This window comes from Macaca mulatta, chromosome 1, assembly GCF_049350105.2.
Source record: "Macaca mulatta isolate MMU2019108-1 chromosome 1, T2T-MMU8v2.0, whole genome shotgun sequence".
NCBI classification, from domain to species: Eukaryota; Metazoa; Chordata; class Mammalia; order Primates; family Cercopithecidae; genus Macaca; species Macaca mulatta.
In genome coordinates, this window is record NC_133406.1 from 26,639,654 (window position 1) to 26,665,925 (window position 26,272).

The 26,272-nt window shown below is 43.0% G+C and overlaps 2 protein-coding genes across 5 annotated transcripts in view; one reads left to right on the top strand and one right to left on the bottom strand.

Annotated features, from left to right (window-relative positions):
* The first annotated feature begins 250 nt into the window (after nt 1-250).
* ATP1B1 (ATPase Na+/K+ transporting subunit beta 1) lies at nt 251-25,158 on the top strand. Its single transcript, NM_001195530.1, has 6 exons — nt 251-469; nt 4,909-5,037; nt 18,353-18,508; nt 21,001-21,185; nt 23,392-23,472; nt 24,683-25,158. Exons 1-6 carry the CDS (start codon nt 373-375, stop codon nt 24,944-24,946), a joined length of 912 nt encoding a protein of 303 aa, NP_001182459.1. The 5' UTR covers nt 251-372; the 3' UTR covers nt 24,947-25,158.
* Nucleotides 25,159-25,930: 772 nt separating this feature from the next.
* NME7 (NME/NM23 family member 7) overlaps nt 25,931-26,272 on the bottom strand; it is a 207,825-nt gene continuing 207,483 nt past the window's right edge. For all 4 annotated transcript variants that reach the window (XM_028850168.2, XM_015125004.3, XM_077999557.1 and 1 more), the window contains one exon: nt 25,931-26,216. In XM_028850168.2, coding sequence (XP_028706001.1) covers nt 26,184-26,216 — 33 coding nt within the window. In that variant the 3' untranslated portion in view covers nt 25,931-26,183. The remainder of the gene's footprint in view (nt 26,217-26,272) is intronic.

Below are 26,272 nucleotides of genomic sequence, written 5' to 3' on the forward strand. Positions count from 1 at the left end.
GTCCCCAGTGGCAGCGGGAGCGGCAGCTGCGGGTTCGCGGAGCCCCCGAGCCCCCAAGGGCTAGAGGAGCGCTCGGCGGACCAAAGAAAGCCCGCGAGCGGCTGCGCGCCCACCAATAGGTGCGGGGCTCGGAGCCGCGCAGCCTGCGCCGTCCCTCCCTCCGCCCCCGCCCCGCCGCCGCCGCCTCCCCCTCCTCCTGCTCCTGCCTCGGCTCCTCCGCCGCGCGTCTCGCACTCCGAGAGCCGCATCGGCAGCGGCGCGTCCTGCCTGCGGAGAGCCAGGCCGGAGAAGCCGAGCGGCGCAGAGGACGCCAGGGCGCGCGCAGCAGCCACCCACCCTCCGGACGGCGGCAGCTGCTGACCCGCCATCGCCATGGCCCGCGGGAAAGCCAAGGAGGAGGGCAGTTGGAAGAAATTCATCTGGAACTCAGAGAAGAAGGAGTTTTTGGGCAGGACCGGTGGCAGTTGGTGTAAGTAAGGGGTCCGCAGCTCCCGGCCGCCGCGTCTAGTCTTTCCCGGGCTGCGCATCCCCTGCGCAAGCTCCGCGGCCAGTTCCGCACCCGCCCCGCTGGCCGGGGCGGCGGGGGCGAGGATGGTGGGCGCTGCTGGGTCGAGCCGGCGTGGGCTTGCAGTCCTGTGCGGAATGCGGAGTCCTCAGAATGGGGCGCAGGGTCGGGGTTGGAACACGACAGGCAGAAGGTTATGCGTATCGTAGCGATCTTGGCTTGGTAATTTGCAGTCTTTCCTACCGTGCATCCGTTGAGTCCTTTCCTCCTGGGAATGGTCAGGCTCTGCGAGACTACATCTGTCTCTCCCGTGTCCTGAGTCCTTAAAAAAAAAATGAGATCTGGGGTCGTGAGAGAACCTCGTGAGGTAATGGGATCTAATGCGGGCGAGGTTGTGTGTTACAGCATCTTTTTTCTAGTCTAAATACGTACCTCAAAAGAGAGAGGAAAGAGAAGGGTGGAGAGTAATCCATCCACACACTGCGGTATTTCACAGCGATGGCTAAGGGTTTCCCTTCACGACCTCCCCTGGAGTCATCACCACCCAGAAATGGTTCAGTAAGCTCCATTTCACGACTCCGATTCTTAGCCTCGGCCCGAATCCTGGCAAAATCTGGTTGTTTTCACAGACAGTTGTGGATCAGTCAGTAGGTTGGGTTGATTATGGTGAAGGGAATATAAACGCAGAGCAGCTCATCTTAAAATATTTTGTGCAGCCTGTTGCTTGGTTGGATAGACTTTTTTTTTTTTTGCCATCGAAAATTAGATTCCTTGTTTTCAGCCTCTCCGGAAGGGTGACTTTTTTTTTTTTTTTTAAGGTCATTTTGAAGGGCAGAGTTGTAGGCGAATCTATAAGAGTCGTGACTGCGTGAGGGAAGGAGGGAGGGAACTCCCCTTGCTGCATCACTGCCCCCTCCTCCTCCAACATCATCATCATCATGACCATCACCACCAACACCACTGGCACCACCAACACCACTGGCACCACCACTGCAGTCATTCAGGGAGTTCTGAACAGAGGCCGATCGGTGTTCCTGGTTGGGAGGATCTGTGGGAATCGGCAGGAGAATGAGTCAGGGAAATAGTGCTTAGCTGACATTTTGAAATGGAAGACGCTGGAATATATGAATTTTTGTAAAGAAAAAAAAATGCAGCTTGTGAGTCTCTCTTGATTGAAAAGTAAAGGGTTAATAATGCATCACACTTCAAGGTTAGTCAAGGTGAAGCCTCTTTCCAAGGTGTTAACGGGGAAGCATAGGTATCCCTGAGCCATGGAAAATGGAGTTTTTTAATGGGTTTTAGCTTTTGTTTTATATTTTATTTCGGGGAGACTGTGCTTCATTGAGATTATTCATGGTGTCTCAGGCATAAAGGTAGTTTCCTGTGTTTTCATGTGGAAAGGAAAACCTGAAGAACTGTGAGGTGTGTGTAGAATGAACAGCTCCCTGGCAACTCCTTGTAACTTGAGGGAGGCCTGGGAGGTGCACTGCGGTATAGGCACCCTTCTGCCAAGGTTAGCTGGGGCTTCCTTCTCTGGTGGTCTGACCCTGCTGCGCCACAGGGGCAGAGGCTGCACTGACTCTAGGCACATTGTGAAATTTGCCTTCTTGTCTTTTTCCCCTTAGTAAAATATGTATCGTTCCTCATTCCAATTTCATGCTGCTTAGAATAATATTTGCTTTAGAGGGCAAGGCTGTATGGACTGACTCAGTCTTTAAGCCGACATTTAATGGGCAGCACCTCCATGAGAGAGAGAAAGAGAGACCGTGTGTGTCAATTTTTGTGTCTTGGTAACCTATCCAGCCAGCTATCAGTAGGCTGATTTATGAACGGAGACCCCAGGACTGCTGTACTTGCCCCCTCTTCCCTTCCATGTTCCACGGTACAGGTGCTGTGCTAAAAATCCCCTTTTTGTTTTGTGCTAATATGTCTGCCCCTTTCTGGCAGTGTAAGAACTGTCAGAGCCTCTCTTAGGTAGAGAAGGTGGCAGCAATTACCATCTCCTATGGAGAAAATGCCCCCTTTTCAGCGCTGGGCCCAACATGGATGCCCTTGGGGCGAGGGCAGGATGCCCTTGGCTCGGTTTTGCTTCTAGGTAGATTTTCACCAAAATGGACGCAGGAGACTCGCCTGTCACCTGCTGGAGAAATCACAGCATGCAAATCACTTTGTGCCTTCCACCTTTTTATTAGGTTAATACAGACATTGGTAGGTTTTTATATTTACAGCTAGGCCTGGATGCCTGCCTGTGACCTTTTGAAGGGTACACACTGTTTGCTTGTTTTTCCAAAGAAAACCCTCTGTATTACTTTTTTTTTAAAGGAAGAAAAATTGCTTGAAAGGGAGATGCCTCTGAAGCCTCCCCACTCCCCTCACAGTGCCACCCCAGCTAGTTGGTGTGACTTATCTAGCCTTTTTTTGGCTGGTGGGGGGGAGCCCCTGGTGGCCTGTGTCTGGGTGAGCCACTGCATAGGCCCTTCTAGTCCTGAGTGCTCCACTCTCCCAGTGACCTCATGGCAGTAACTAGGGAGATTTTATCAAGTAACATCTCAGAGCAAAAAGGGAAAATTCCTCGCTTTTCTTAGGATATCGTGTGGGCAGAATGGAAAGGCTGTCTGTCTCTGAGCTTAATCAGTGTACGTGCAAAATAACTTGTTTTTTCATTTGCTCTTATTTGTATTTTAAACTGTAGCCTCAATTGTGTACCCTCTTATGTTGTTGGAAGAATTAGGTATCTGGAGTCCAGGCAATGAGTATAGAGATGTTTCAGTTGTTCAAAGGGGCACATGTAGGTAAGCTAAGAGCACCAAGATGAGGTGGGGGTGGGGGGCAACAAGAGGAAACTAGAATCAAGGCTACGACAGCTGTCTTGCTGATTGTTACACCAACTCTTGCACCTCTTAGGAGCATTCACTGGAAAAATTTTCCAGATCTCTTGACGTCACAGAGTTTGCCATTTGCCTACTGCTGCTTGGATACAGAATGCAGCACTTAACCCTTGTCCTGCGGGGAGGGAGTGATTGAGTTGGGCGCTGTAGTTCTGGATTACACAACTTTTTCTTTCTTCCTTATCTTTGCTTCTGTCTTTGCCTTTTTCCTTGTTCTTTGCTTTTGATAGAGGAAAAAAGGACAATGATTAAGCATTTTGGTGTGGTTTTGTGTGTTTTGCTTGTTTTAACAGCTCTGTAGCTTGATTTCCCTTAACTCTTTCGTGCCTGATTGGAAAGTTGGGCTTTTAAATGTATGGACAGGGCAACAAGGCTAATTCCTGCTGTTGTGTACCCACTCCCTCCCTGGCCCTCTCCTACCACATATATACTAATACTCTTTTTCAGTGGCTTTTCCCCCAGGTACCCTGGCATTTAATGCATGAGATCTGGACCTTCTCAGCAGTAACCTAAGGCTCCTTTGTGCAGTCATGCTTCTGACGCGATAACCTTACAGTTCACTCGTTCCCTGTTTTGCATTCACATTGAGTTGTTTGGCTGGCACAGGGCTGCCAGGCAATGCCTAGTACAGCCTGTTACTATGCGGCTAATCAGGGAGATAATCCTTGTAAACCAGTAACTGATAGCCACCCTCATTCCCATCTATGTGTTGAGTCTTTTTTTTTGGTTTTGCAGCTATTTCAGCCTCCATCCTGTTATCTTGTTAACTATGGGAAAAAGAAAATGCAGCCCAGCAAGTCAGTCATTGTTCTGGTTCCAGTTCCAGAAGATGGGATTAAAATGTGCTGGTCATTTTCGCTATAGAATTTTCTTTTTTCCCCCTTGTCTTGTCCTCCGAGGGGAAAGACAGTGTGTGCTTTGTTGAAAATACAAACCAAAGGGGAGAGCGATAGTAAAAAAACAGGAGGATATCATCATTGGGTTTCTCAGCATTCATTGCTCTGCCGCAGCAAAATAACCCTCAGGCATCTGAGCATTTGGAGAAGCAGCAGAGCTTGGATTGTAGTATTTAAATGTCAAGGGATATACAAGCAAAGAAAACATAGGTCTCTAGGGGAGTATATTGTCATATTTTAAATTCATTGCATAAGCATCCACACATAGCTCTAGATTTTATTGGTGATCTTCATGATTTTTTTTATAATCTTGAGAAAAAATATGGATAAATTTTTTTCAAAATTTAGGGAATTAAAAAATCTAAGGATCCTAGTTCTAGCTGAACATTCCTCCTACCCTTAACCACCTCCCATACACGCTGTAAGTGGAGGGCTGCTCAGCCTCTCGATTTTTACCCTGTGTCAGTGGGAGTGAGGTGCACTCTCTTGACGTTGGACAGGGAAGAAACCAAACGGGGTGGGGGAACCAAGAAGGAAGTTTATTCATCCGTGGGAAGATTAAACTTTCATTCTGAGCATATGACTGCATCACAGCTTTTTGTTTCTGTTCTTCTTGCAGTTAAGATCCTTCTATTCTACGTAATATTTTATGGCTGCCTGGCTGGCATCTTCATCGGAACCATCCAAGTGATGCTGCTCACCATCAGTGAACTTAAGCCCACATATCAGGACCGAGTGGCCCCACCAGGTAAAATCAACATGAATAGCTTCATTTCCTTCAGAGATAGCATGGGTGTCACGTTTTCTATTGAGAAAAAATGATTTGGAAAATTACTCTATAATGTAGTTTTAAATGAACCATGAAAAGGAAAAAGAGAAACTTCTCTCGGCTGCAGCCAGATGTCCTACCCGCATTGCAGGCAGAGCTCCCACGGGTTGCAGACATCTTATTTGCCCACTTCTAGAGTGAGGGTGAAGAGTCCTGGTTCTTGGCCCAGCCTGCTACCCACCAGCTATGTGACTGTGAACAGATTGAGTTCTGATGGCGGCCCCGGTCTTCTCATTTGTCATATTCTAGGGTTTGGTTAGTGGGATCCTTTCCAGACCTTTTCGAGTCTAACAGACATTTTTTTACTTCTTGAGGGGGGCTATGACTCAGATAATTCCTTTAAAAAAAGTCACTTGGGCTCCTGTTTTAAAAGGTCGACTTATTTTTAGAGATGTTAAGAAGCTGTGGAATGGGCAGCTCCTCACAGGGAGAGGAGCTGTGACTTTAGGGGTCTGTTGTCCCACCTGCTGTTAGTTTGCAGTTTGACCTTGAATAAAGTCACTCTCACTTCTCAATATTTATACCCATTGATTTAATAAGCGTCTCGTTTGCCGGCTTTCTGGTCCCACTTTGTAGTTTAATTAACTGTCTCCTTTAGCTCTTAAAAACTTGGGTGAACAAGAAGATTATAAGAAAATAGAAACTGCCACACGAGTCCCTGCTGTGACTTGAGTGCCATCAGTGTAGAGCTATGTGTGTCCACACCAGTCACGAAACGCCGTGAAAGGCCCACTGCCATCACGCCTGATGCTGGTAGAACAAGACAGTGGAATAGCCACAAACGTGAATTTGCCATCTGGCTGTTGTAAAAATCATTGTCTGGAGAACCTAGAGAGAAAGTGTTGCGTAACTTCTGGGTTCTCACTTATGAATGACCTTGGGGCTGCTGCTGAGGGGTGGCAATGACTTGTCCCTTCTCTGCTTTCCCTTGGCAAAGGTTTAGTAACAGCTGTATTTAGGTGACAATCTTCAGATGATCTACATGGCCCTGAGCACCCTAGATCAAGGGCCACTGCCTGCCACAGACTTTTCATGCCCACCGACTTGAATGTGGGAAGGATTCACAGAGGAAGATCTTCAAAATACGGAGGTGGCAAGCATTGTTGTGTAGCCCTAAGTCAAATAGTTCTCCACTGTAAGAAAAACTCAAAATATTTCCAGATAAATTTAGATCTGAGGGATTGGGGAAGTGGAAAAAAAAAATCACATAAGTAAGTAACATGACTTAAATCTGCTTAATAATCCAGTTTCCAGCAGCTGTTTTCCACAAGAGGTGGGTCTGTGGAAAGGTTGAAGCAAGAATTCTGGAGTACGCAGAGAAGCTGAAACATGTTTTACGTTGGGTTCGGTGATAGGGAAGCATTGTGTCTTTTCATGTCCTCTTCTACTAGAACTTTTGTGGTACCATTAGTTGTAATTTTAATTGGTGCAGGTATTTTGTTTTTGTTCTTTGTTTTGCCATTTAAAAGTTATTCCTCCATCATGATGCGATTTTATAATTTTTTTTTTTTTTGAGACAGTTTTGCTCTGTCACCCAGGCTGGAGTGCAGTGGCACAATCTCGGCTCACTGCAGTCTCCGCCTCTCAGGTTCAAGTGATTCTCTTGTCTCAAAGAGCTGGGATTACAGGCATGTACCACCATGCCTGGCTAATTTTTGTATTTTTAGTAGAGACAAGGTTTCATCATGTTGGCCAGGCTGGTCTTGAACTCCTGACCTCAGGTGATCCACCCACTTTGGCCTCCCAAAGTGCTGGGAGGTGTGAGCATGAGCCACCACGCCTGGCCTGCTGCTATTTTATAATTCTTATACTCAAAGCCAAATATGACTACAAAGTTAAATATTTTCTTCAATTTCCTAGATTAAAAAAAAAAAGGTCACTGAGTATGTGAACTTTGAGGAGTCAGCCTTTAATAAAACTAAAAATTCTCTTTGTGCCCTTTGCAGAAAGGAAAATTTCACTTTGGAAAAGAAATAGCCAAAGTGCCCGACCTTGTAAGTAAGGACTTGGAAATGACCTTGCCTGTAAATCAACGGGCAGAAGTGCTCGGTCCTTTCCAACACCCTCTCACCGCGCCTTGCTCCCCTTCCTTCCATCCCCTTCCTAAAAGACATGTTCTTAGTACCTATATTTAGTGTGCTCGCAGCAGTTGGACTGACCTGACAAACCCTGACTTCTCCAAAGGAATGCTGGTGGCTCATCTTGGAAAAATGCATTCCTGTCCTGTGGTCTGAGTCACAGGAAAAGTCCTCAGTCCTCCATCTTCCTTGTTCTTTGGCCTGGTAATTTCTGTCTCTTCTTTTCCTCATCCCTTCCCCCATCACCTTTCAGGAGAGTCTAGGCCAGGCCCCTCCTCTTCACCTGCCTTACCCTGTGGGATTTTTCGGGGCCTTTACCAAGGGACATGGCATCCATATGGAAATGATAGTAACCTGAGTCAGGCCAGGCCAGCAGAGTGCCAGCTGCTGCAAAGTGCAGCCCTTGGACCACCCCTTATGGCCCTATGTTGCCTGAGGGATCCTAACTGGACCCTCCTTGGCATTTTTCAGAGTACATGTTAGAAGTTTGTATTTTGCATAGGAAATAACTCCTTACATATGCAGACTAAACAGATGTGTTTGAGAATACCCTGACAATTTTTTGACTTCACATTAGTATCTTTAAAGCCTCCATTTTCATGTTAAAGAGGGAAAATTGTCAATTTGAGTTAGATACACCTAGTGGGTGTGAAAGTTGGCACATGATTTAAAGATATAAGGACTTACTAATAATATTATCTGCTGAATTTGAGGCATGAATGCAAATCCAGCCTGACTGGGTATTGACTGCCCTTTGTACACTGGAATTCCTTGTAATTGGATCTCTTCTCAGTGACGTGTGAATGTGGCCATATCAAGCAGTGGCAATTGTGCAGTGAGTGTATTTGGGCCCGTATGGTGATAATATTGGATAAACTGAGAGGCCAAACATGAAATCTCAGAGAGACTAAACTAAAGAATGGAAGTGAGATATAAGAAAAAATGGTGAACGTGTACAGCTTCTTGGCCCTGAACAATGGTGGCCATTTAATGCACATGATTTTCCTTACAAAGTCTTGTTGCAGCTGGTGTGGTAGCTCATGCCTGTAATCCCAGCACTTTGGGAGACTGAGGCAGGAGAATCCTTTGAAGGCAGGAGTTCAAGACTAGCCTGAGCAACATAGCAAGACCCCATGTCCGCACACACACAAAAAATTTTTTTAAGTCTCCTATTAAGTGTGGCGGTGGGGGGCAGGCGCGGTGACTCACGCCTGTAATCCCAGCACTTACGAGGCGGGTGGATCTTGAGGTCAGGAGATCGAGACCATTCTGGCTAACAATGGTGAAACCCCATCTCTACTAAAAAATACAAAAAATTAGCTGGGTGTGGTGGCAGGCGCCTGTAGTCCCAGCTACTCAGAAGGCTGAGGCAGGAGAATGGCATGAACCTGGGAGGTGGAGCTTGCAGTGAGCCGAGATCGCCACAGCAGTCCAGCCTGGTTGACAGAACGAAGACTCCATCTCAAAAAAAAAAAAAAAAAAAAGGCAGTTCTCTCCTTCTGTGAGAACTAAATTAGATGATAGACATATATAAAACAAATAGTACTTTATGGTGGCAAAACCAATGATAGTAAATGTAGGGTAGCTGTTGATAGCAACTTCTGTTTTTTTCTTTTTTTTCAAGAGGGAGTCTTGTTCTGTCACCCAGGCTGGAGTGCAGTGGCATGATCTTGGCTCACTGCAACCTCCGCCACCTGGGTTCAAGTGATTCTCCTGCCTCAGCCTCCTGAGTAGCTGGGACTACAGGTGTGTGCCACCATGCCTGGCTAATTTTTGTATATTTAGTAGAGACGGGGTTTCACCATATTGGCCAGGTTGGTCTGGAACTCCTGACCTCTGGTGATCCACCCTCCTCGGCTTCCCAAAGTGCTGGAATTATAGGCGTGAGCCACCGCGCCTGGTCCAGGGTTTTTATAGCCCTATCTTTCTACTAGAAGCAGCAGTTTCTTCTTTTTGGACACTGAACTTCCAGATATGACAGGGATGCTTTGCACACTTAGATTTTCATGGAGTCAATAAAACCTTAGCTTTCCGTGAAAATGTTTAAGAGACATTTGGGAAACATGTTTTTAAAAATTTTAAAGTGAATTTAAATGGCATTGTGTTTGTTGTGCAATCTCTCCCTTTAACAAACCCACACTTGTTGGGTTAGCGCCTGCCAAGCTTTTCTCCAGGGGAGACCCTCTTAGGCAGTCCTGCAGTGCCGCTCTGCAGCATTGCTTCTCATCTGTTGATGCAGTTGGATCTGGGGAGAGACGCAGCAATTAGCTGTGCTGGAGAGGGCCGAGCAGGCACAGGCATGCACACCCACATGTATGCCCACGGACATGCACACGTGCACACACACATGCATGCTCATGGATATACCCATACACTCAGGCTCACCAAGCCCTGTCCCTGATTTGACCCTGCTTGCCTTGCTGCCTGCGCAGTGGTATAATGGAAAAGTCTCTTCTTCACATCCGCTGCTGCCCTTCCCCCACCCCAGGCTCACTTAGCAACAGTGGAATGAAATGAAGGTCACTGTGTGTCAATCGGTGTGTCCGGGAGATTCCCAGCTGGCTTGCTTCCTGGTAGGCAGGTATGAGTGTATGCTGCTGTTCTCTCTTTTCAGGTTCTGTGTTGCTGTTTGTTTAGCTCTGAAGTATAGATGGCTCAGTGCTAGCAGACACATTTTCAAAGGCTTATATTCTTGAGTTGTTGGTAACCAGAATTGGGCAGGAGAAGTGGGGTGGATGCAGACCAGCTGACCACACTGGCACCACCAGCAGTTTCAGTTTCATCTATTTGTGAAGAGGAAATATCTAATCTGAAAACTTATTAGGGGCCTGGCGTAGGGGCTCCTGCCTGTATTCCCAGCAATTTGGGAGGCTGAGGCGGGCAGATCACCTGCAGTCGGGATTTTGAGACCAGCCTGGTCAACATGATGAAATGCGTCTCTACTAAAATACAAAACTTAGCTGAGCGTGATGGCAGGCGCCTCTAATCCCAGCTACTTGGGAGGCTGAGGCAGGAGAATCACTTGAACCCGGAAGGTGGAGGTTGCAGTGAGCCAAGATTGTGCCACTGTACTCCAGCCTGGGCAACTAGAGCAATACTCCATCTCAAAAAAATAAAGAAAGAAACAAAAAACCCATTAGGGTTCAAGCCATTATCATTCAATCTCAGCTTGATTAAGTAAAATTCCTGAGAAGTCATTATGTCAGTCTCAGAATACCTAATTTTTGCCCCCCCACACTACCTCATACTTGTATTGCTGTCTCTCACTCACATTTCAAAGGGGAAATGAGAAACATTTGGCTTGTTTATACTTTGGAGGGATTGTTAGTGCAAAGTGCCAGTAAGGTGTTTCCGGTTAGAGTACACTGCTTTGTAATCTCTCAGCTGACACGATGTGTCTCTCTACACCCAGCTGTCTCTCACTTTCCCTCTCCTCCTCTCTTCCCACCCTCAAATGGATCCTGTCTACCTGGTCCCAGAATTTGAGGCTCTGGATGAATTAGCGTTGGTGGCAATTAGATTTCCAAAAGCTACTGCCCAGCCTTATGACTTGGTAAAGGGTTTGTGGGGGGAACTGTTTGGCTTCAACAACTCAACTACCCAGGTAGTGATTTATTTCTAAAGACAGGGGTACAGCTAGCCAGTCATCTCTTGAGTAGACAGGAAACCTAATGATTTACTTTAAAATGTTCCTGGAGCTGCAGAAAAACAGATTTTACTTTGTATGCCCATTGTACGATGAGTAAGCAGAACAGAGACCTGATAAATAGGACCAGGTAACAAATCTGTGGAAGCGCTGGTGGGCGGGGGGTGTGGGGAAAGCTGGATTTGTGAAGCTTCATTTAAGGATTTTTTGCTGCGTTCGCCCAAGGGTCATAGAAAGTGGTGTGGAAAGAGCAGTAGCCTGACAGGTCCACTTCTGTCATAAAATCTGATGGGGTTATTGGACTGGTTGCTCTTAACTGTTCGTCAGTGCTCTCATGCTAGTTATCTGATGACCAGCTGGTCTGTCGGATGCAGCCAAGACTAGTGAGAAGCTGGGGAGATGAAGGGAACAGGGATATATCCTCCGGTAGCTTTTTCCCACGTACATGCATGAGCAGATCTTACCAAATGTCACGTGGAATGCAGTGTCTTATTTCAGGATATTACTTAACAAATGTTATGTCTTATATCTAGATAAGTCAAATATACTATATGTACTTGTTCTTCAGTTTGGCCTTGAGCATAATTAATGTAAAATACTAGGATTTATCTGTTTGTTTATCCTTTTATAAAGGTGGCACCTTTCCTTTATTGTATTGAGAATAAGCACAATTATGAGCTATACAAAATACCAAGGATTTGCCCCCTATGGGATATGCCTGTTTAAAGATAGATCATCTGAACTAAATAACTCTGCTTTCTTGAAAGTGAATATACAGCCACAGGAAAAAGAGGACCGATCAGAGAAGAGCCTCAAGCAGAGTTTATGGCATTTAGCTTAGACGGGAGGAATTATTTCTTTACCCCGAGTGTCAGTAAACTTCCAGTTTGGCTGTAGAAACAATCCAGGGATTCAGTTTTCTAAGACTTTGTAAAGGGAGCAGATTCTGAGTGTCAGGAGGGTGTGATTGTGACCCTGCCTGCAGGCAGGGAGATTTATTTCTTGCTAATCTCAGAGCCTGAGTCTAAGGCAGAGCCGGAGGCAGAAGGTGAGTCAAAGGCGTTCTGGTTTCCAGAAAGCGCAAAGGTGCCTTTTATCCCGTGCCTCTCCCCTTGCTTTGCTAGGGAAGTTGATACTAACCCACAGATGTAAAACAAAAATAAAAAACAAAATCCAGAAATATCTTAGGTCCTACAGAGAAATTTCTATCTCATGTATGTGCATATGCATACATATGTGTACATATACATGTATGAGTATGTATGAATTCATACCACTCTATCTTTTTTTAAATTGGAAATTACTTTTCAACTCGGAATGTATAGGAGACACATGATACGTGTGTTTTGTGTGCGTGGCTACATTTAAAAGCATTTCTTTGCTTCCTGTGCCCTTCTCAGCCATATGGGTACCTTCTGGAGGTTTCCATGGGAAATGATTTCTATTTAGAGATTTGATCTAGTGATTCATCAGATGTATTAAATGACAGGTGCAAGCAGCTGTGCATTTGAATAACTTACAAGGTTGAAATGGCTACTTTCTAGTTTAAATACTTTAAACTCTAAACTGGCATGTAGATTGAGGAATGATGAACTTGCTACTTTATAAACCTAATTAGAAACAAAGTCCTTTCCCTCAAGCCTTTTCCCCCTTGTGCTATCAACACTTACTAAAACTAAACCTAGAGGATCTTCCTTATTTCTCAAGAGATGGGGACCAAGGACAGGTAAATGTGTCTTTGAAAAAGCAAGTGGGAAACCAAAAGTTTTTTTAAAATCTAAATCTTATGTAAAGTTGAAATACTTGAAAACCAAATATTAAAAATTTACATACCCAGATTATGATTTCTGCCTCAAGTGGCTTTATTAAGTAATGATATATAGCTTAAGGCAAATGATCCTATCAGAACGAAGCTGTCTCTAGAGCTCGGAGTGGTTAATGTAAATTCAAGTTTAGAAGACTGGAGAGGGAAATGGTTAGATTTGTTTCCTGGAATATAACTTGAAATTGCGTGCCAACGATCGGGTGTTCTGCTGTCTTTGGCCCTCTGGGAGTTACCACTGCAAACAGAGCTCATCCTTGTCCAGAGTCATAACTAACAACTTTAAGAAGTGGACAGTAGAAAGGGGCATGTCGGGAGAAGTGGTCTAGTGTGAAAATATGACTCATGAGAACTCCAGTCAGCAAGGTGGGATTTGTGCAACCCTTGGAGAATGTCATGGTTGGAGAATTTGGGTGTCGCCTCAAAATACAGATGTTCTTCCATTTAGGATGGAGCTGTGTTCCAGTAACCCATTGTAAGTTGAAAATACCGTGAGTCAAAAATGCATTTACCAACCCTGTTAAACCCACTGTGAAGTCGAAAAATCCTAAGGCAAACATTGTAAGTTGGGAACAGTCTGTAATAAAGAAGTTACCAAATCCAATCCCATTGCTTTATATCTCTTCTTAACAGTCTGATAATTCTAAAGTAAATGATTTAAAGGATTTGGACATCCTTTCAAAGGTCTTTCGTCTTTCTCTTGTGTGTATCTAGTTGCTTTAGAGAAATAACTTGAGAAGAGGCATTTTTCTAATGTTTGGAGAAGACGTCATCAAAAACTGTCCTAATTAAGACTCTCCAGAACAGAACAGACCCGGGGGCTGATCTGTGGTGATTTCCAGGAGAAGTTCTCAGGCCATCAGGCTTTGGATAAAGAGAAGAGAGGAGACAGAGATAGTGGGTGATGGAGTGAGAGAGAGACCTTGCAGAAATGTGAGGAAAGAGAGCAGAAGAGCTACTAAGGAGACAGTGGCCACTTGACTGTGGTGTGGCCTCCTGGACGTTTGTTTATGTATGTAGTAAGTATGTGTGAGCTGATTGCTTGACTTAAACCGAGACCATCTGCTTTTTTACTGGAAGTGACTTTTGGATCAAAAGCTCTATGTCTTAAAAGGATGGTCATTAAGTCTTGTTAGTTACCATCGTCTAAGACCCCTCAGACTCCAGAGGGAAACATTAGCTCACAAAAGAGAGTAAGACATGACTGAGCTTTCTGGGGTTTATCTGTCATTCATTTGGCTCCCTCTACCAAGGTTCTCTGTTACTTAAAATGGAAAGGACAGGGCAGAGGCTTTGGCCTAAGGTCTAATCCAGCTGGGCAAGTCACAGGGTTCTAAGACCCAGTGCTTAGCTGTCTTTTTCACCCCTTGCGTACTTGGTTTCACTAGTTTCTGATGCTTCTGTAAGAGCAAAGTCAAGATTCTTCAAGCAGCCTGCATCCGTGTTTCCCTCACAAAGTAATTATAAACTTGACTAGGCTTAGATCATGAGCTATGCTTACTGAAAAATTTGGGCTTTCAGGTTGAAAGGGATGTGATTCCATTACTTGGTTTTCATTATTTCTTATTTGCCCCGTCTAGAGAGACATGAGGCCAATTGTGTATATAACTCTCTCCTGGGCCGGTGTTACCACTTCATGTAACAGTAATACCTACTATTTCCACAAATGCGATCTTAGATTTTTTTTTTCTTTTTCTTTTCTTCTTGTTTTTATTTTTATTTTTTATTTTTTGAGACAGAGTCTCAGTGTGTTGCCCAGGCTGGAGTGCAGTGGTGCTATCTCAGCTCACTGCAACCTCTGCCTCCTGGGCTCAAGCGATTCTCGTGCCTCAGCCTCCGAAGTAGCTGGGATTACAGGCATGTGCTACTGTGCCTGGCTAATTTTGTGTTTTTAGTAGAGATGGGGTTTCACCATGTTGGCCAGGCTGGTCTCGAACTCCCGGCCTCAAGTGATCCACCCAATTCATCCTCCCAAATTTCTGGGATTACAGGCATTAGCCACCATTCCCAGCTATATCCTAGATGACTAACAACAGAGGCACTTACAAGAAAGATTTGTCACAGGTCTATGAGTAAACATGAACTTAGTTTTGGTTGTAGCCCCGAGGCTCTTGGGGTGTGCACTAGCTATATATCATTTTGTTAGTAAAGAGCCCAGAGGACTGAGTGAGGGTTGCTGATGTTTTGAGTCTGACACATGTCCCCTGATCACTTTTAATAGTGGAGACCATGGACTTGACATCATGAAAGAATGAAAAGCGCTCAGCATAATACCTCCTCCTGTTCTTACTCTCCTTTTTTTGTGTGGGAGAGAAGTGGCACCACCATTCCTCGTACTCATATCAAAGTAATGGAACCTTGAGCAGCCACTGGAAGAGAGAATGCAGGCAGCCGGAAAGTGAGAGGCAAACCACTGGGGAGGCCCACTGAAGCCAGGCCAGGGAGAGCAAGGATGTTTGTGACACTCGCTTTGCAATCCAGGTTTTACCGTGTTTACTCTCAACATGACCTTCTAGGGTCACTCCTCCCTTCAGCTTGTTGGGTGAGACTCTCCAAATCTCAGTATCAGGCTTGTTTATATTTTGGCTTTTGCTGCATCCACCCCTCGCTGATGGACCACAGCTTGCATAATTGTTGTTTATCACACCAATGTCCCTTCGGTCCCCTGGCTGTGGTTCTTCCCCATACCTTTCCTGAAGGTCAGATGAGATCCCTCCTTGGTTTCTGACATTTGCTCTCCTTCACTCATCTAGCCATCCACCACCCTCCTGTCTTGTCTTTCGCAAGCCTGGAAACACTATTTAACCTGGTGCACATAAGTCCATTTCTGTCCCTGACCCCCAAACATCGCACAGAGGACCTGGAGGAGGTTCCCGCAGACCTCCTGCTTGAGCGATGCACAGGCATTTGCCTCTCTCTCTGGCTACCTATGTGCTGGCTCTTCCGGTGGCCCCTCAGCATGACGGTCCCTCAAGGCTCCATTCCCTCCTGCCTCCGGATTCTCCCATTCTGAATTTTGTTGAGCCTCTGGCTTTGAGTCTGCTGGTGTATTTCCTCCAGGTCCGGGCAAGTCACCTTAAGTGTCTTATTTACAACTCAAACCAGGAATGACCCTCCCTACCCGACTTCCCCATTTCACTGGGGAACTCTGTTTACCATTGCTGTCTCAAGCATTGGCTATCTGTGGAAGCTTCTGCTCACCTTTATTTTTGCAGGTATCTCTTCTCTTTACAGAACTGCTGTTTTCTACCATAAATGATCACAATGCCAATTTTAACATAGAAAAAGATTGTTCAGGGTATATTTAAATTGCTTTGAAATACTAAAAATTATCTATAGCTTGTAGGCATTTTTACAAAATTTTAAATTGTAATGTGTTTATTTTAAACTGAAGATTTTTATGAGCAAATTCTACTGCCCCTTTGATTCATTTCTATCACTGTTGAAATTTTTGTCCCCCAAAAATCTTCAGGTTCCACATCATCCTTTTCAGGATGATTTTTTTTTTTTTTTAAATTGCAATAGGGTCTTGCTAGCTTGCCTGGACTGGTCTAGAACTCCTGGGCTCAAGCGATCCTTCCATTTTGGCCTCCCAAAGCGCTGTGATTGCAGGCATGAGCCACTGCACCTGGCCTGAAGATGACTGTTAATGTCCTAAAGTCCTTTGCCCTGCGCACCCCTGTGCCTTGCTCCAGGGATACTTGTCTTCCTCTCTATCCCTTCCATTCCTCTAGGGAACTACATGTGTGAAAAAGCATATCTCTACAACCCCCTGAGCCCATCTCATTATGTAACCACTTTTAAAGCATCTTCAGTCACTAGAAACAATAACAGCATTTAGTCTAGCCTTACGGATGCCTGCTTCTCAAGCCCTACAAATGGTGCTGCACTCTAGTTATCACTTCCACATTAGTTAACGTCGTCGTCTTCATATCTGAGTCACTGTTGCCACTCTCAGATTCTAATTCCCTAGAGAAGCAGTTCTAAGCCAAGGGTGATTAAAGATCTTTTTGTACTTATTAAACAGATTCTCAGATCTCTTTCTTAGAGATCAGGATTTTGTAGGCCTGGAGGGGAGTCTGTGAGACTGCATGTTTGACAAGCCCCTAAATGATAGTGACATAGGCGCTTTCCTGACCTGCTGGGAAGTGGGGGTGGGAAGCCAGGGCAGTCACTTATCAAGGATTGTGATGATGTGCCCCCTTATGGGCCCCACACAGAGAGGGGAGATCTGGGAGTGAGGATTAGAATCAGGTTGCCAGATTTAATAAATAAAAATAGAGGGTGACCACTCAAGTTTGAATTTCAGATAAACTATGTGTCTATATCTCTCTCCATATATATCTATATGTATCTCTATAGATATATATATGTGTGTGTGTGTGTGTGTGTGTATGTTTTTGTTTTTTCTTTTGTTTTTTTGAGATAGAGTCTCGCTCTGTCACCCAGGCTGGAGTGCGGTGGCACGATCTTGGCTCACTGCAGCCTCCACTTCCTGGGTTCAAGCGATTCCCCTGCCTCAGTCTCCTGAGTAGCTGGAATTACAGGTGTGTGTCACCACATCTGGCTAATTTTTGTATTTTTAATAGAGACGGGGTTTCACGATGTTGGCCAGGCTGGTCTCAAACTCTGGACCTCAGGTGATCCACCCATCATGGCCTCCCAAAGTGCTGGGATTGTAGGTGTGAGCCACCATGTCTGACCTCAGATAAACAATAGTATTTTAATATAAGAGTGTCCCACGTAGCATTTGGGACATACTTATATTTACAAAAAACGTTCTTTGCTTATCTAAAATTCAAATGTAACCAGGCATCTTTTATTTGGCAGTCCTACAATAAAATGCAGTTGTGATGGACTTTTCCAAGCATTGCTCCCGAGTAGTGCTGTGTAGTGTGGTTCACATACCCATCTAAGAAGTCTCATGAAGGCAGAGGCTTTTGGATATTAAAGAATGTAACAGACTTTTAGAGAGTGCAAACCCAAGGCACCTGGACTTCAAATTTTATCTGACTAGCACTGATATGCTCAGACTTTTGGATTGGAAAGCATTTGTGGTTACTGTACGTATGTCCCAAATTCTTCCCATTTAGATTAAAAGATCCAAAGAAAATATCTCTGTTAGGTAGGCTTGAGTCTAGAGAATTTTGAATGATTATACATTTACTGACGAGAATTTGGAATGATTATACATTTACTGACAATAAGGATTATAAAAGAAGTCCTCTGTACCCAATGCTTACATGCAAGTAGGGAGGGTAAAGCCACCTGCACACAATGCTACCTTCCAGGGTATTTTAAACAACTGTGCATGTTGGGGTACTAGAAACATAATGGGCTTTGGAGTACAGCACACCTGGGTTGGAATTCTGGTTCTGCCACTTTCGGTGCAACCTTGGGCCAAGTACTTACCCTTTCAGTGCAAGCAGTGTTTTCATTCATAAAATGGAGGTGATCATTGAAGTGTTGCTAGGGAAATTAACTGATCTGTGCTATTAAAGCATCGTTGTCATTGGTACTTGGGGTTACCTAATGTAAATGCCAGAGGAGTGATTTCACAAGGGAGGCAAGACCCTTTCTTTTTAGGCAGGTGGAGTTAGCAAAGTATGTTTTGTATGTGGAAAGTCTACTTTTGAATTATCTTGGTTGCTGCCTTCCTACTAATGATTTTCTCTCTGCCTGGTCTAGGATTAACACAGATTCCTCAGATCCAGAAGACTGAAATTTCTTTTCGTCCTAATGATCCCAAGAGCTATGAGGCATACGTGCTGAACATAGTTAGGTTCCTGGAAAAGTACAAAGATTCAGCCCAGAGGGATGACATGATTTTTGAAGACTGTGGTGGTAAGTAGACTCATTGTAGATGTTTGTGGCTAGTTTTCTTTCTCTTTAATTCGTATTTCCCACTTCTGTTTTTTGTTTAATGATCAAGAGATAATCCTGAAATAATGAAAGATTGAACTCTGGCCATACTTAGACACTTTTTTAAAAAACAGACACAGTGAAAAACAGTATAGCCTCAAGTATGACTATTTTCTGCTTTGGAAAGGTGTCTTTAAAACACTCCTAGGCACTATTTTTACTATTCAGACCCAAGACAGCAATTCCAGTTTTCTTTCTCTTACATCCATTGAAAAGTACAACTACTTATTTCCTTATCTGCCTCCCAAAAGTTCTCCCTATAGAAGAGTGCATAGGGCTTTCTCCCATCAGAAAGACATTTTGGTGTGATTAGCTGTCACTGCACTGGCATTCATGAAGGGGGATGTATGGTCAGGGTATACTTTTATTGATCGTGGTTGGGATAGATAATGAAATATGTGTTAGGCAGCTGACCTTTTTGGATAAGGAAATGACTTACGAAGGGTAAAGAGAGGCTGTTAGTTTCATTAAGTCATTGACGTGAATACATGTTCTCCCTCTTACTACCTGGACTATGAATTTTCCAGTCCATGTTCTCGTTCTTTCCACATAAAAAAAAAAGAACTCTCGTTGGGTGCAGTGGCTCATGTCTGTAATCCCTGCACTGTGGGAGGCTGAGGAGGGAGGATTGCTTGAGCCTAGGAGTTTGAGACCAACCTGGGCAACACAGTGAGACCCCATCTCTACAAAAAATAAGACAAGTTAGCTGGGTGTGGTGGTGTGTGCCTGTGGTCCCAGCTACTTGGGAGGCTGAAGTGGGAGGATCACTTGAGCCTGGGAGGTCGAGCCTGCAGTAAGCCATGATCATGCCACAACACTCCAGCCTGGGCACCAGTGCGAGACCCTGTCTCAAAAAAGTTAAGTTCAAAAAAACAAACAAACATAAAAATCTCTCTGAGTTTTACTAGGTAGTATCAGCCCTTCTGATTCAATTCAAGCATTTGCCAACTCCAGTTCTTTTTTTTTTTTTGCGAGACAGAGTCTTGCTCTGTCGCCCAGGCGAGTGCAGTGGCGTGATCTTGGCTCACTGCAAGCTCCGCCTCCTGGCTTCACACCATTCTCCTGCCTCAGCCTCCTGAGTAGCTGGGACTATAGGCACCCACCACCACAGTTAATTTTTTGTATTTTTAGTAGAGACGGGGTTTCACCTTGTTAGCAAGGATGGTCTCGATCTCCTGACCTTGTGATCCTCCCGCCTCAGCCTCCCAAAGTGCTGGGATTACAGGTGTGAGCCACCACGCCCGGCCTCCAACTCCAGTTCTTTATAAGGCAGGCTGTGGCTTAGTCAGAGTATGGGGCGAATTGCCATTTTAAGTTGTTTTGAAAATATTTAGTAATTCAAAAGAACATTTTCAGTGTGAATTTTCCTCATTAGAATTTAAATGAGGTTTTCATCTTACTTTGCAGTAATTAAAAGGCCTGAGGGATAGTCAGGGTGAATCAGTTCATAGGAAATAGTCTAAATTCAGACTCTTCATCATTTGAAAGGAAAATAGTTAATTTGTGAACTTAGAAACTATATATAAATTATGGTATTTGCATTATTTTCCTCCAGCATGCTATGCATTAACTTTGAATTCTATATTCACTTGGTCTTTTTTTGGCTTTTATATGAGGATTGAATTAAAAACACCAGAATAAAATTTATCAGTCCAGCAAATGCTTAATGCATAGCTTTAAAAGGCAAAAACTCAAATCAAAAAAGCCTGGGCAATATAGCAAGACCCCGGTCTCTGCAAAATTTAAAAAACTAGCCACAGGGTGGCGCATGCCCAGCTACTCAGGATGCTGAGGTGGGAGTATCTTTAGAGCCCAGGAGGTTGAGGATGCAGTGGGCCATGATCGTGCTGCCGCACTCCAACCTAGACCATGGGGTGAGACCCTGTCTCAAAAAAAACCTGAAGTGGTGGTTGAAAAGGAAAATACCAGTTCTTTTCTATTCCTTCTTAAAAATTCTGACCAAAAAAAACCTAGTTCTAAAAATTATTGACAGTCCTTTTGTATTCTCATTATAATATCCCTGTTACTGAACTAAGCCAGTGTTGACAGTGTGAAGGATGCTACTCATGCAGTGTGATCCGTCTCCTTTCAGTCTTCTAAATAGCTGAGTAATCAATTATTTAAAAGAAGGGAAATATTGCCAGAGACTGAATATCATGTGCTGATCAAGTACTATGAAGCTTTGGTGTGGGGCCATATACCAGCTATTCCTTTTGGTAAAGTATCTTTTAATGTGAGTGAAGAGATGAGAGATGGTTTTCCTGGAGATCTTGCTTCATTCAGATCACGCATTAAATGCAGAATAGCATACTCTCAGAATAGGTAACTATGACAAGGAAGAAAGTTCCTTTTTCTTTCTCAGAACTGCTAAGGGAATTGCTGGTACAATATAAAAGTTGTGTTTTTATTTTTAGACGTGCCTAGTGAGCCCAAAGAACGAGGAGAATTTAATCATGAACGAGGAGAGCGAAAGGTCTGCAGATTCAAGCTTGAGTGGCTGGGAAATTGCTCTGGATTAAATGACGAAACTTATGGCTACAAAGAGGGCAAACCATGCATTATTATAAAGCTCAACCGAGTTCTAGGCTTCAAACCTAAGGCAAGTAATATTTTAAATGATAGAATTTAGATGAGTCATTCACAATAAGTATTTGATTGATCTGAGAAGACAATGTAAGATAGTTTTAAAGTATACTCAGTGCTGATTTCGAAACCCAGCCAGTAGAGTAACACCAAAACCTTCTGTATCTACCCTGCAATTCTTGTAGTTAGGGCATTAATCTCATTTTCTAAAGTTAAAGGAATTCTGAGACACAAAGCTGAATTCTGAAGTGAGTCTTTGGCCCTGTTCTTAATACTCCAGCTCAGTATCCAGATAACAGTTTCTATAACGTAAACTCTTTAAAAGTAAAAATAGAAAAAGATATTTTTTTCCCTGGTGGTCTAGTGGTTAGAGGAAAAAAGAAAAAGTTTTTTTAATTTTTCTACTCCATAAAGAATGGATTTAAAAAAATTTTTTTTTAAACCACCTGCATGTACAGTCTGGTTTTGGTCCTCTTGAAGCCACAAGAACATTTCAAAAAAATTGATAATCTGAAAAAATTTTTTTTTTCTGAATTTTATTGCGAAAGTAGAAGTTTAACATCATCTAGGCTGAACTTGGCTAGCCATGCCGTTGGCTTTTTGTATTATTGCAACTTACAATGGATAAACATTACTCTGGATCACTGAAAAATGGCAAGTTTCCGTTGCTCACCATTTGGTGAGATTATATTCTCCATAAGATTGGAAAATGTATCGGTGTTGTCTGTTTTTATAAAACTGGTCATTTCAGTGTTCCTCTCAACAGGATTTTAAGCTTCTTTCTACGTAGACAGGATGTAATGGAAGAAAAATGGTGAGAACCATTGTGGCAAAATGTATTTGATATTCAGATTGCTAGAGAATACTTCACTGAGATCAGTGAGCTATTTAGCAGCAAAAGTAATTGTTGTGGCATGGCCAAGAGAAGACTCGTCCCGTGCTTTCTGAGTACCTTGCTTTTGACATTCCTCATCGTAGACATTGAGTGACATTTGGACCCCACAGAGGCAGTCTAGTCTATTGTGATTGATTTATTCCCACGTCTTTAGAGTTGCTCGGTTCAGTGATAAATTGAGCTACTCTTTCTTTTCAGTCCTTTTTTTCTTTTTTCTTTGGTCTCTACTTGGTTATCCATTGCCACTGCCTAATTCATCACCTCCACCCAAATATCCAACTATTTTGAAATTATTTTTGTCAGAGATCAGAGTATCCCACCATCTCATTATCCTCACCTTTTGAGGATAGATTCTGGCAACTTCTTTTATCAGTAAGCATTTTCTCTACATTAAAAATAAGAAATGCATTGCTGGCAGAAACGTCCAAAAGAGTCAAATCTAGACAATCATTTTCGTGCATCCAAAACAGAGTAGTACCAAAATAGTAGTTCCTTCCTGATGTGGAGCTAGTATTTTATCTGACTTTGATTAGACTATGTATGTGTTACATCTCACATCAAGACCCATTTGTTGTGCTGATCTGAGTAAGCAAGTGACTGTGTTCCAGCAATGTATGTTCATCACTTCTGAGATAGATTCGAGCCATGGGTGTACAAGAGGAGGCTCTGGATATTTCATGACAGCAGTAATTTTCAGACTATCGTCTGGGTCCCTTCAGGGAATTCACCCCTTCAAGACAACGCTTCCTCTTAGGGCAGTGACACCTCTGCCTTTTTTACATATTGGACTTTCCTAAGAAAATTGCAAAGAAACACTCCATAAATGGCAGTCTCCCTGACTGGAGATTAAAATAACAAAAAAGGAAAGCCTACTTGAAGGCATGCTTGAGGGAAAAGAATGACATTATTTATTCATGACTCAGGAGGAAAGCCCACACTTTATAAAAACAGAAGTGTCAATCATCTTTCTCATGTAATGTAATCTTAGCAAATAATGAGCATTATATTTTGGGTTGACTTTTAGTTTTCAGTGTCTTTAAGCAAAGCTTATAATGGGCTACTATTAAAAGTTCCATTTAGTACTGGGTTGCATCACAGCTTCATTGTAGTCATTATAAAACTTGGGCACTTATTTTCATTTCAACAAAATTACAAACATGACCTTAAATTGGTTAGGGGAGTCATTCATTCTGCTGTCCTGATGTCTTTTATTTTGGTGGACTTACTGTGACCAGTGTGTACTTGTTTGGACTACAGAGTAGTTTTATTTTTCAGAAACTTAAGAAATCATTTACTATCTACTGATCATAATGGGTTTTATTTTTAGCCTCCCAAGAATGAGTCCTTGGAGACTTACCCAGGAATGAAGTATAACGCAAATGTCCTTCCTGTTCAGTGCACTGGCAAGGTAAAGACAAATTTAGGGTTACTGGGGTAGTGGAAGGGCAGGCAGGGGAAGAGGGGAGAATGAAGGAGACTGTTTAAGTGACAGGTAAAATTTTAATAGAAGAAATAAGAAACATTGCTTTCAGGTATAAGCTTCAGTGAGATGAATTGTAGCTATATTCGGTAAAACTTTTTAAAAGAACAGAAAGATGTAATCAGAATAAGACTGACGTCAGTTTCTCCATTGGCACAAGAAACTCAAATATCTGAATTTAATACATTGGGATATTTGCTTACAGAACTGAGAGGTGAATCAGCCCACAAAAGTACTTCTTTCTGGCCCACAGCATGTATTAAAAATTTGGGGCCAACATTAAAAAAAATTAATGTCACATAAAAATTTGTGATTTGGGCTTTTCTTTTTAAAATATTGAAATATCACTGGGTGCAGTGGCTCACACCTGTAATCCCAGCTCTTTGGGAGGCCGAGATGGGCAGATAATGAGGTCAGGAGTTTAAGACCAGCCTGGCCAACATTGTGAAACCCTGTCTCTACTAAACATACAAAAATTAGCTGGGCGTGGTGGCGTGCACCTGTAGTCCCAGCTACCCGGGAGCCTGAGGCAGGAGAATTGCTTGAACCTGGGAAGCGGAGGTTGCAGTGAGCAGAGATCACGTCATTGCACTCCAGTCTGGGGACAGAGCGAGACTTCGTCTCAAAAAAAAAAACAAAAAAATTGAAAGACTAAGGTAACAATTAGTGTATATTTCCTTTAGATCCAAAAACTAATGGACAGTTTAGAGAGAAAGGCAGAACAAAGAAAGGGAGTCCCCAGACAGTGCTAGCACTAAGAAAGGTAATGGAGATTGATTTCTCAACAAGAAAATGAGAGGCAAGTAGTAAACTTTGTAGGTAATATCACTGGAAATATCATCTGCTGGGCCAACAGCAAGGTGTTTCTGACTTTCAATGTTGGCCTTGTTTCTAGGAGGCTGTGTTGGCTTCAAGAAATGCTTATTTGGCCTTTGACTCAGCTTCCCCATCCATTTGCACATTGAGAATAGTCTCTTCTTATGACCATTTCTCAAGGCTGCAGTGGAATAGACTGAGTAGATGTTCTTTCCTCTCTCAGTAGTTTGCAAACTACTGTGTAGATTGAGTTCTTGTTTTTGAGTACACATAGTGATGCATGATGTGAGCCATTAAAATTGCATTTCATTCTGGATTTCAGAGAGATGAAGATAAAGAAAAAATTGGAAATGTGGAATATTTTGGACTGGGCAACAGCCCTGGTTTTCCTCTGCAGTATTATCCCTACTATGGCAAACTCCTGCAGCCCAAATACCTGCAGCCCCTGCTGGCCGTACAGTTCACCAATCTTACCATGGACACTGAAATTCGCATAGAGTGTAAGGCGTACGGTGAGAACATTGGGTACAGTGAGAAAGACCGTTTTCAGGGACGTTTTGATGTAAAAATTGAAGTTAAGAGCTGATCACAAGCACAAATCTTTCCCACTAGCCATTTAATAAGTTAAAAAAAGATACAAAAACAAAAACCTACTAGTCTTGAACAAACTGTCATACGTATGGGACCTACACTTAATCTATATGCTTTACACTAGCTTTCTGCATTTAATAGGTTAGAATGTAAATTAAAGTGTAGCAATAGCAACAAAATATTTATTCTACTGTAAATGACAAAAGAAAAAGAAAAATTGAGCCTTGGGACGTGCCCATTTTTACTGTAAATTATGATTCCATAACTGACTTGTAGTAAGCAGTGTTTCTGGCCCCTAAGTATTGCTGCCTTGTGTATTTTATTTAGTGTACAGTACTACAGGTGCATACTCTGGTCATTTTTCAAGCCATGTTTTATCGTATCTGTTTTCTACTTTATGTGAGCAAGGTTTGCTGTCCAAGGTGTAAATATTCAACGGGAATAAAACTGGCATGGTACTTTTTTCTTTTTTTTCTTTTTTTTTTTTTTTTTTTGGCTCTTTCAAAGATAATGGCCCATCAATGAGCATTTTTAACATACTCCATAGTCTTTTCCTGTGGTGTTAGGTCTTTATTATTATTTTTTTTCCTGTGGGCTGGGTGGGGGGTTGTCATGGGGGAACTGCCCTTTAAATTTTAAGTGACACTACAGAAAAACACAAAAAGGTGATGGGTTGTGTTGTGCTTGTATTGAATGCTGTCTTGACATCTCTTCCCTCGTCCTCCAGTATGTTCTAAAGCTGTGTCTGAGATCTGGATCTGCCCATCACTTTGGCTAGTGACAGGGCTAATTAATTTGCTTTATACATTTTCTTTTACTTTCTTTTTTTCCTTTCTGGAGGCATCACATGCTGGTGCTGTGTCTTTATGAATGTTTTAACCATTTTCATGGTGGAAGAATTTTATATTTATGCAGTTGTACAATTTTATTTTTTTCTGCAAGAAAAAGTGTAATGTATGAAATAAACCAAAGTCACTTGTTTGAAAATAAATCTTTATTTTGAACTTTATAAAAAGCAATGCAGTACCCCATAGACTGGTGTTAAATGTTGTCTACAGTGCAAAATCCATGTTCTAACATATGTAATAATTGCCAGGAGTACAGTGCTCTTGTTGATCTTGTATTCAGTCAGGTTAAAACAATGGACAATAAAAGAATGAACACATTCCTCATGTGTGTGATTCACTCTTGTCTAAATGTCCCAACCTGTGACTTCTTTACTTTCCACACCACTAATTATCCAAGATCTTGAAGAAGTATTGAACCTGAAACAGACAAACACATAATTTCTTTAGTTCAGACAAATTTTGGTCTTTTCCAC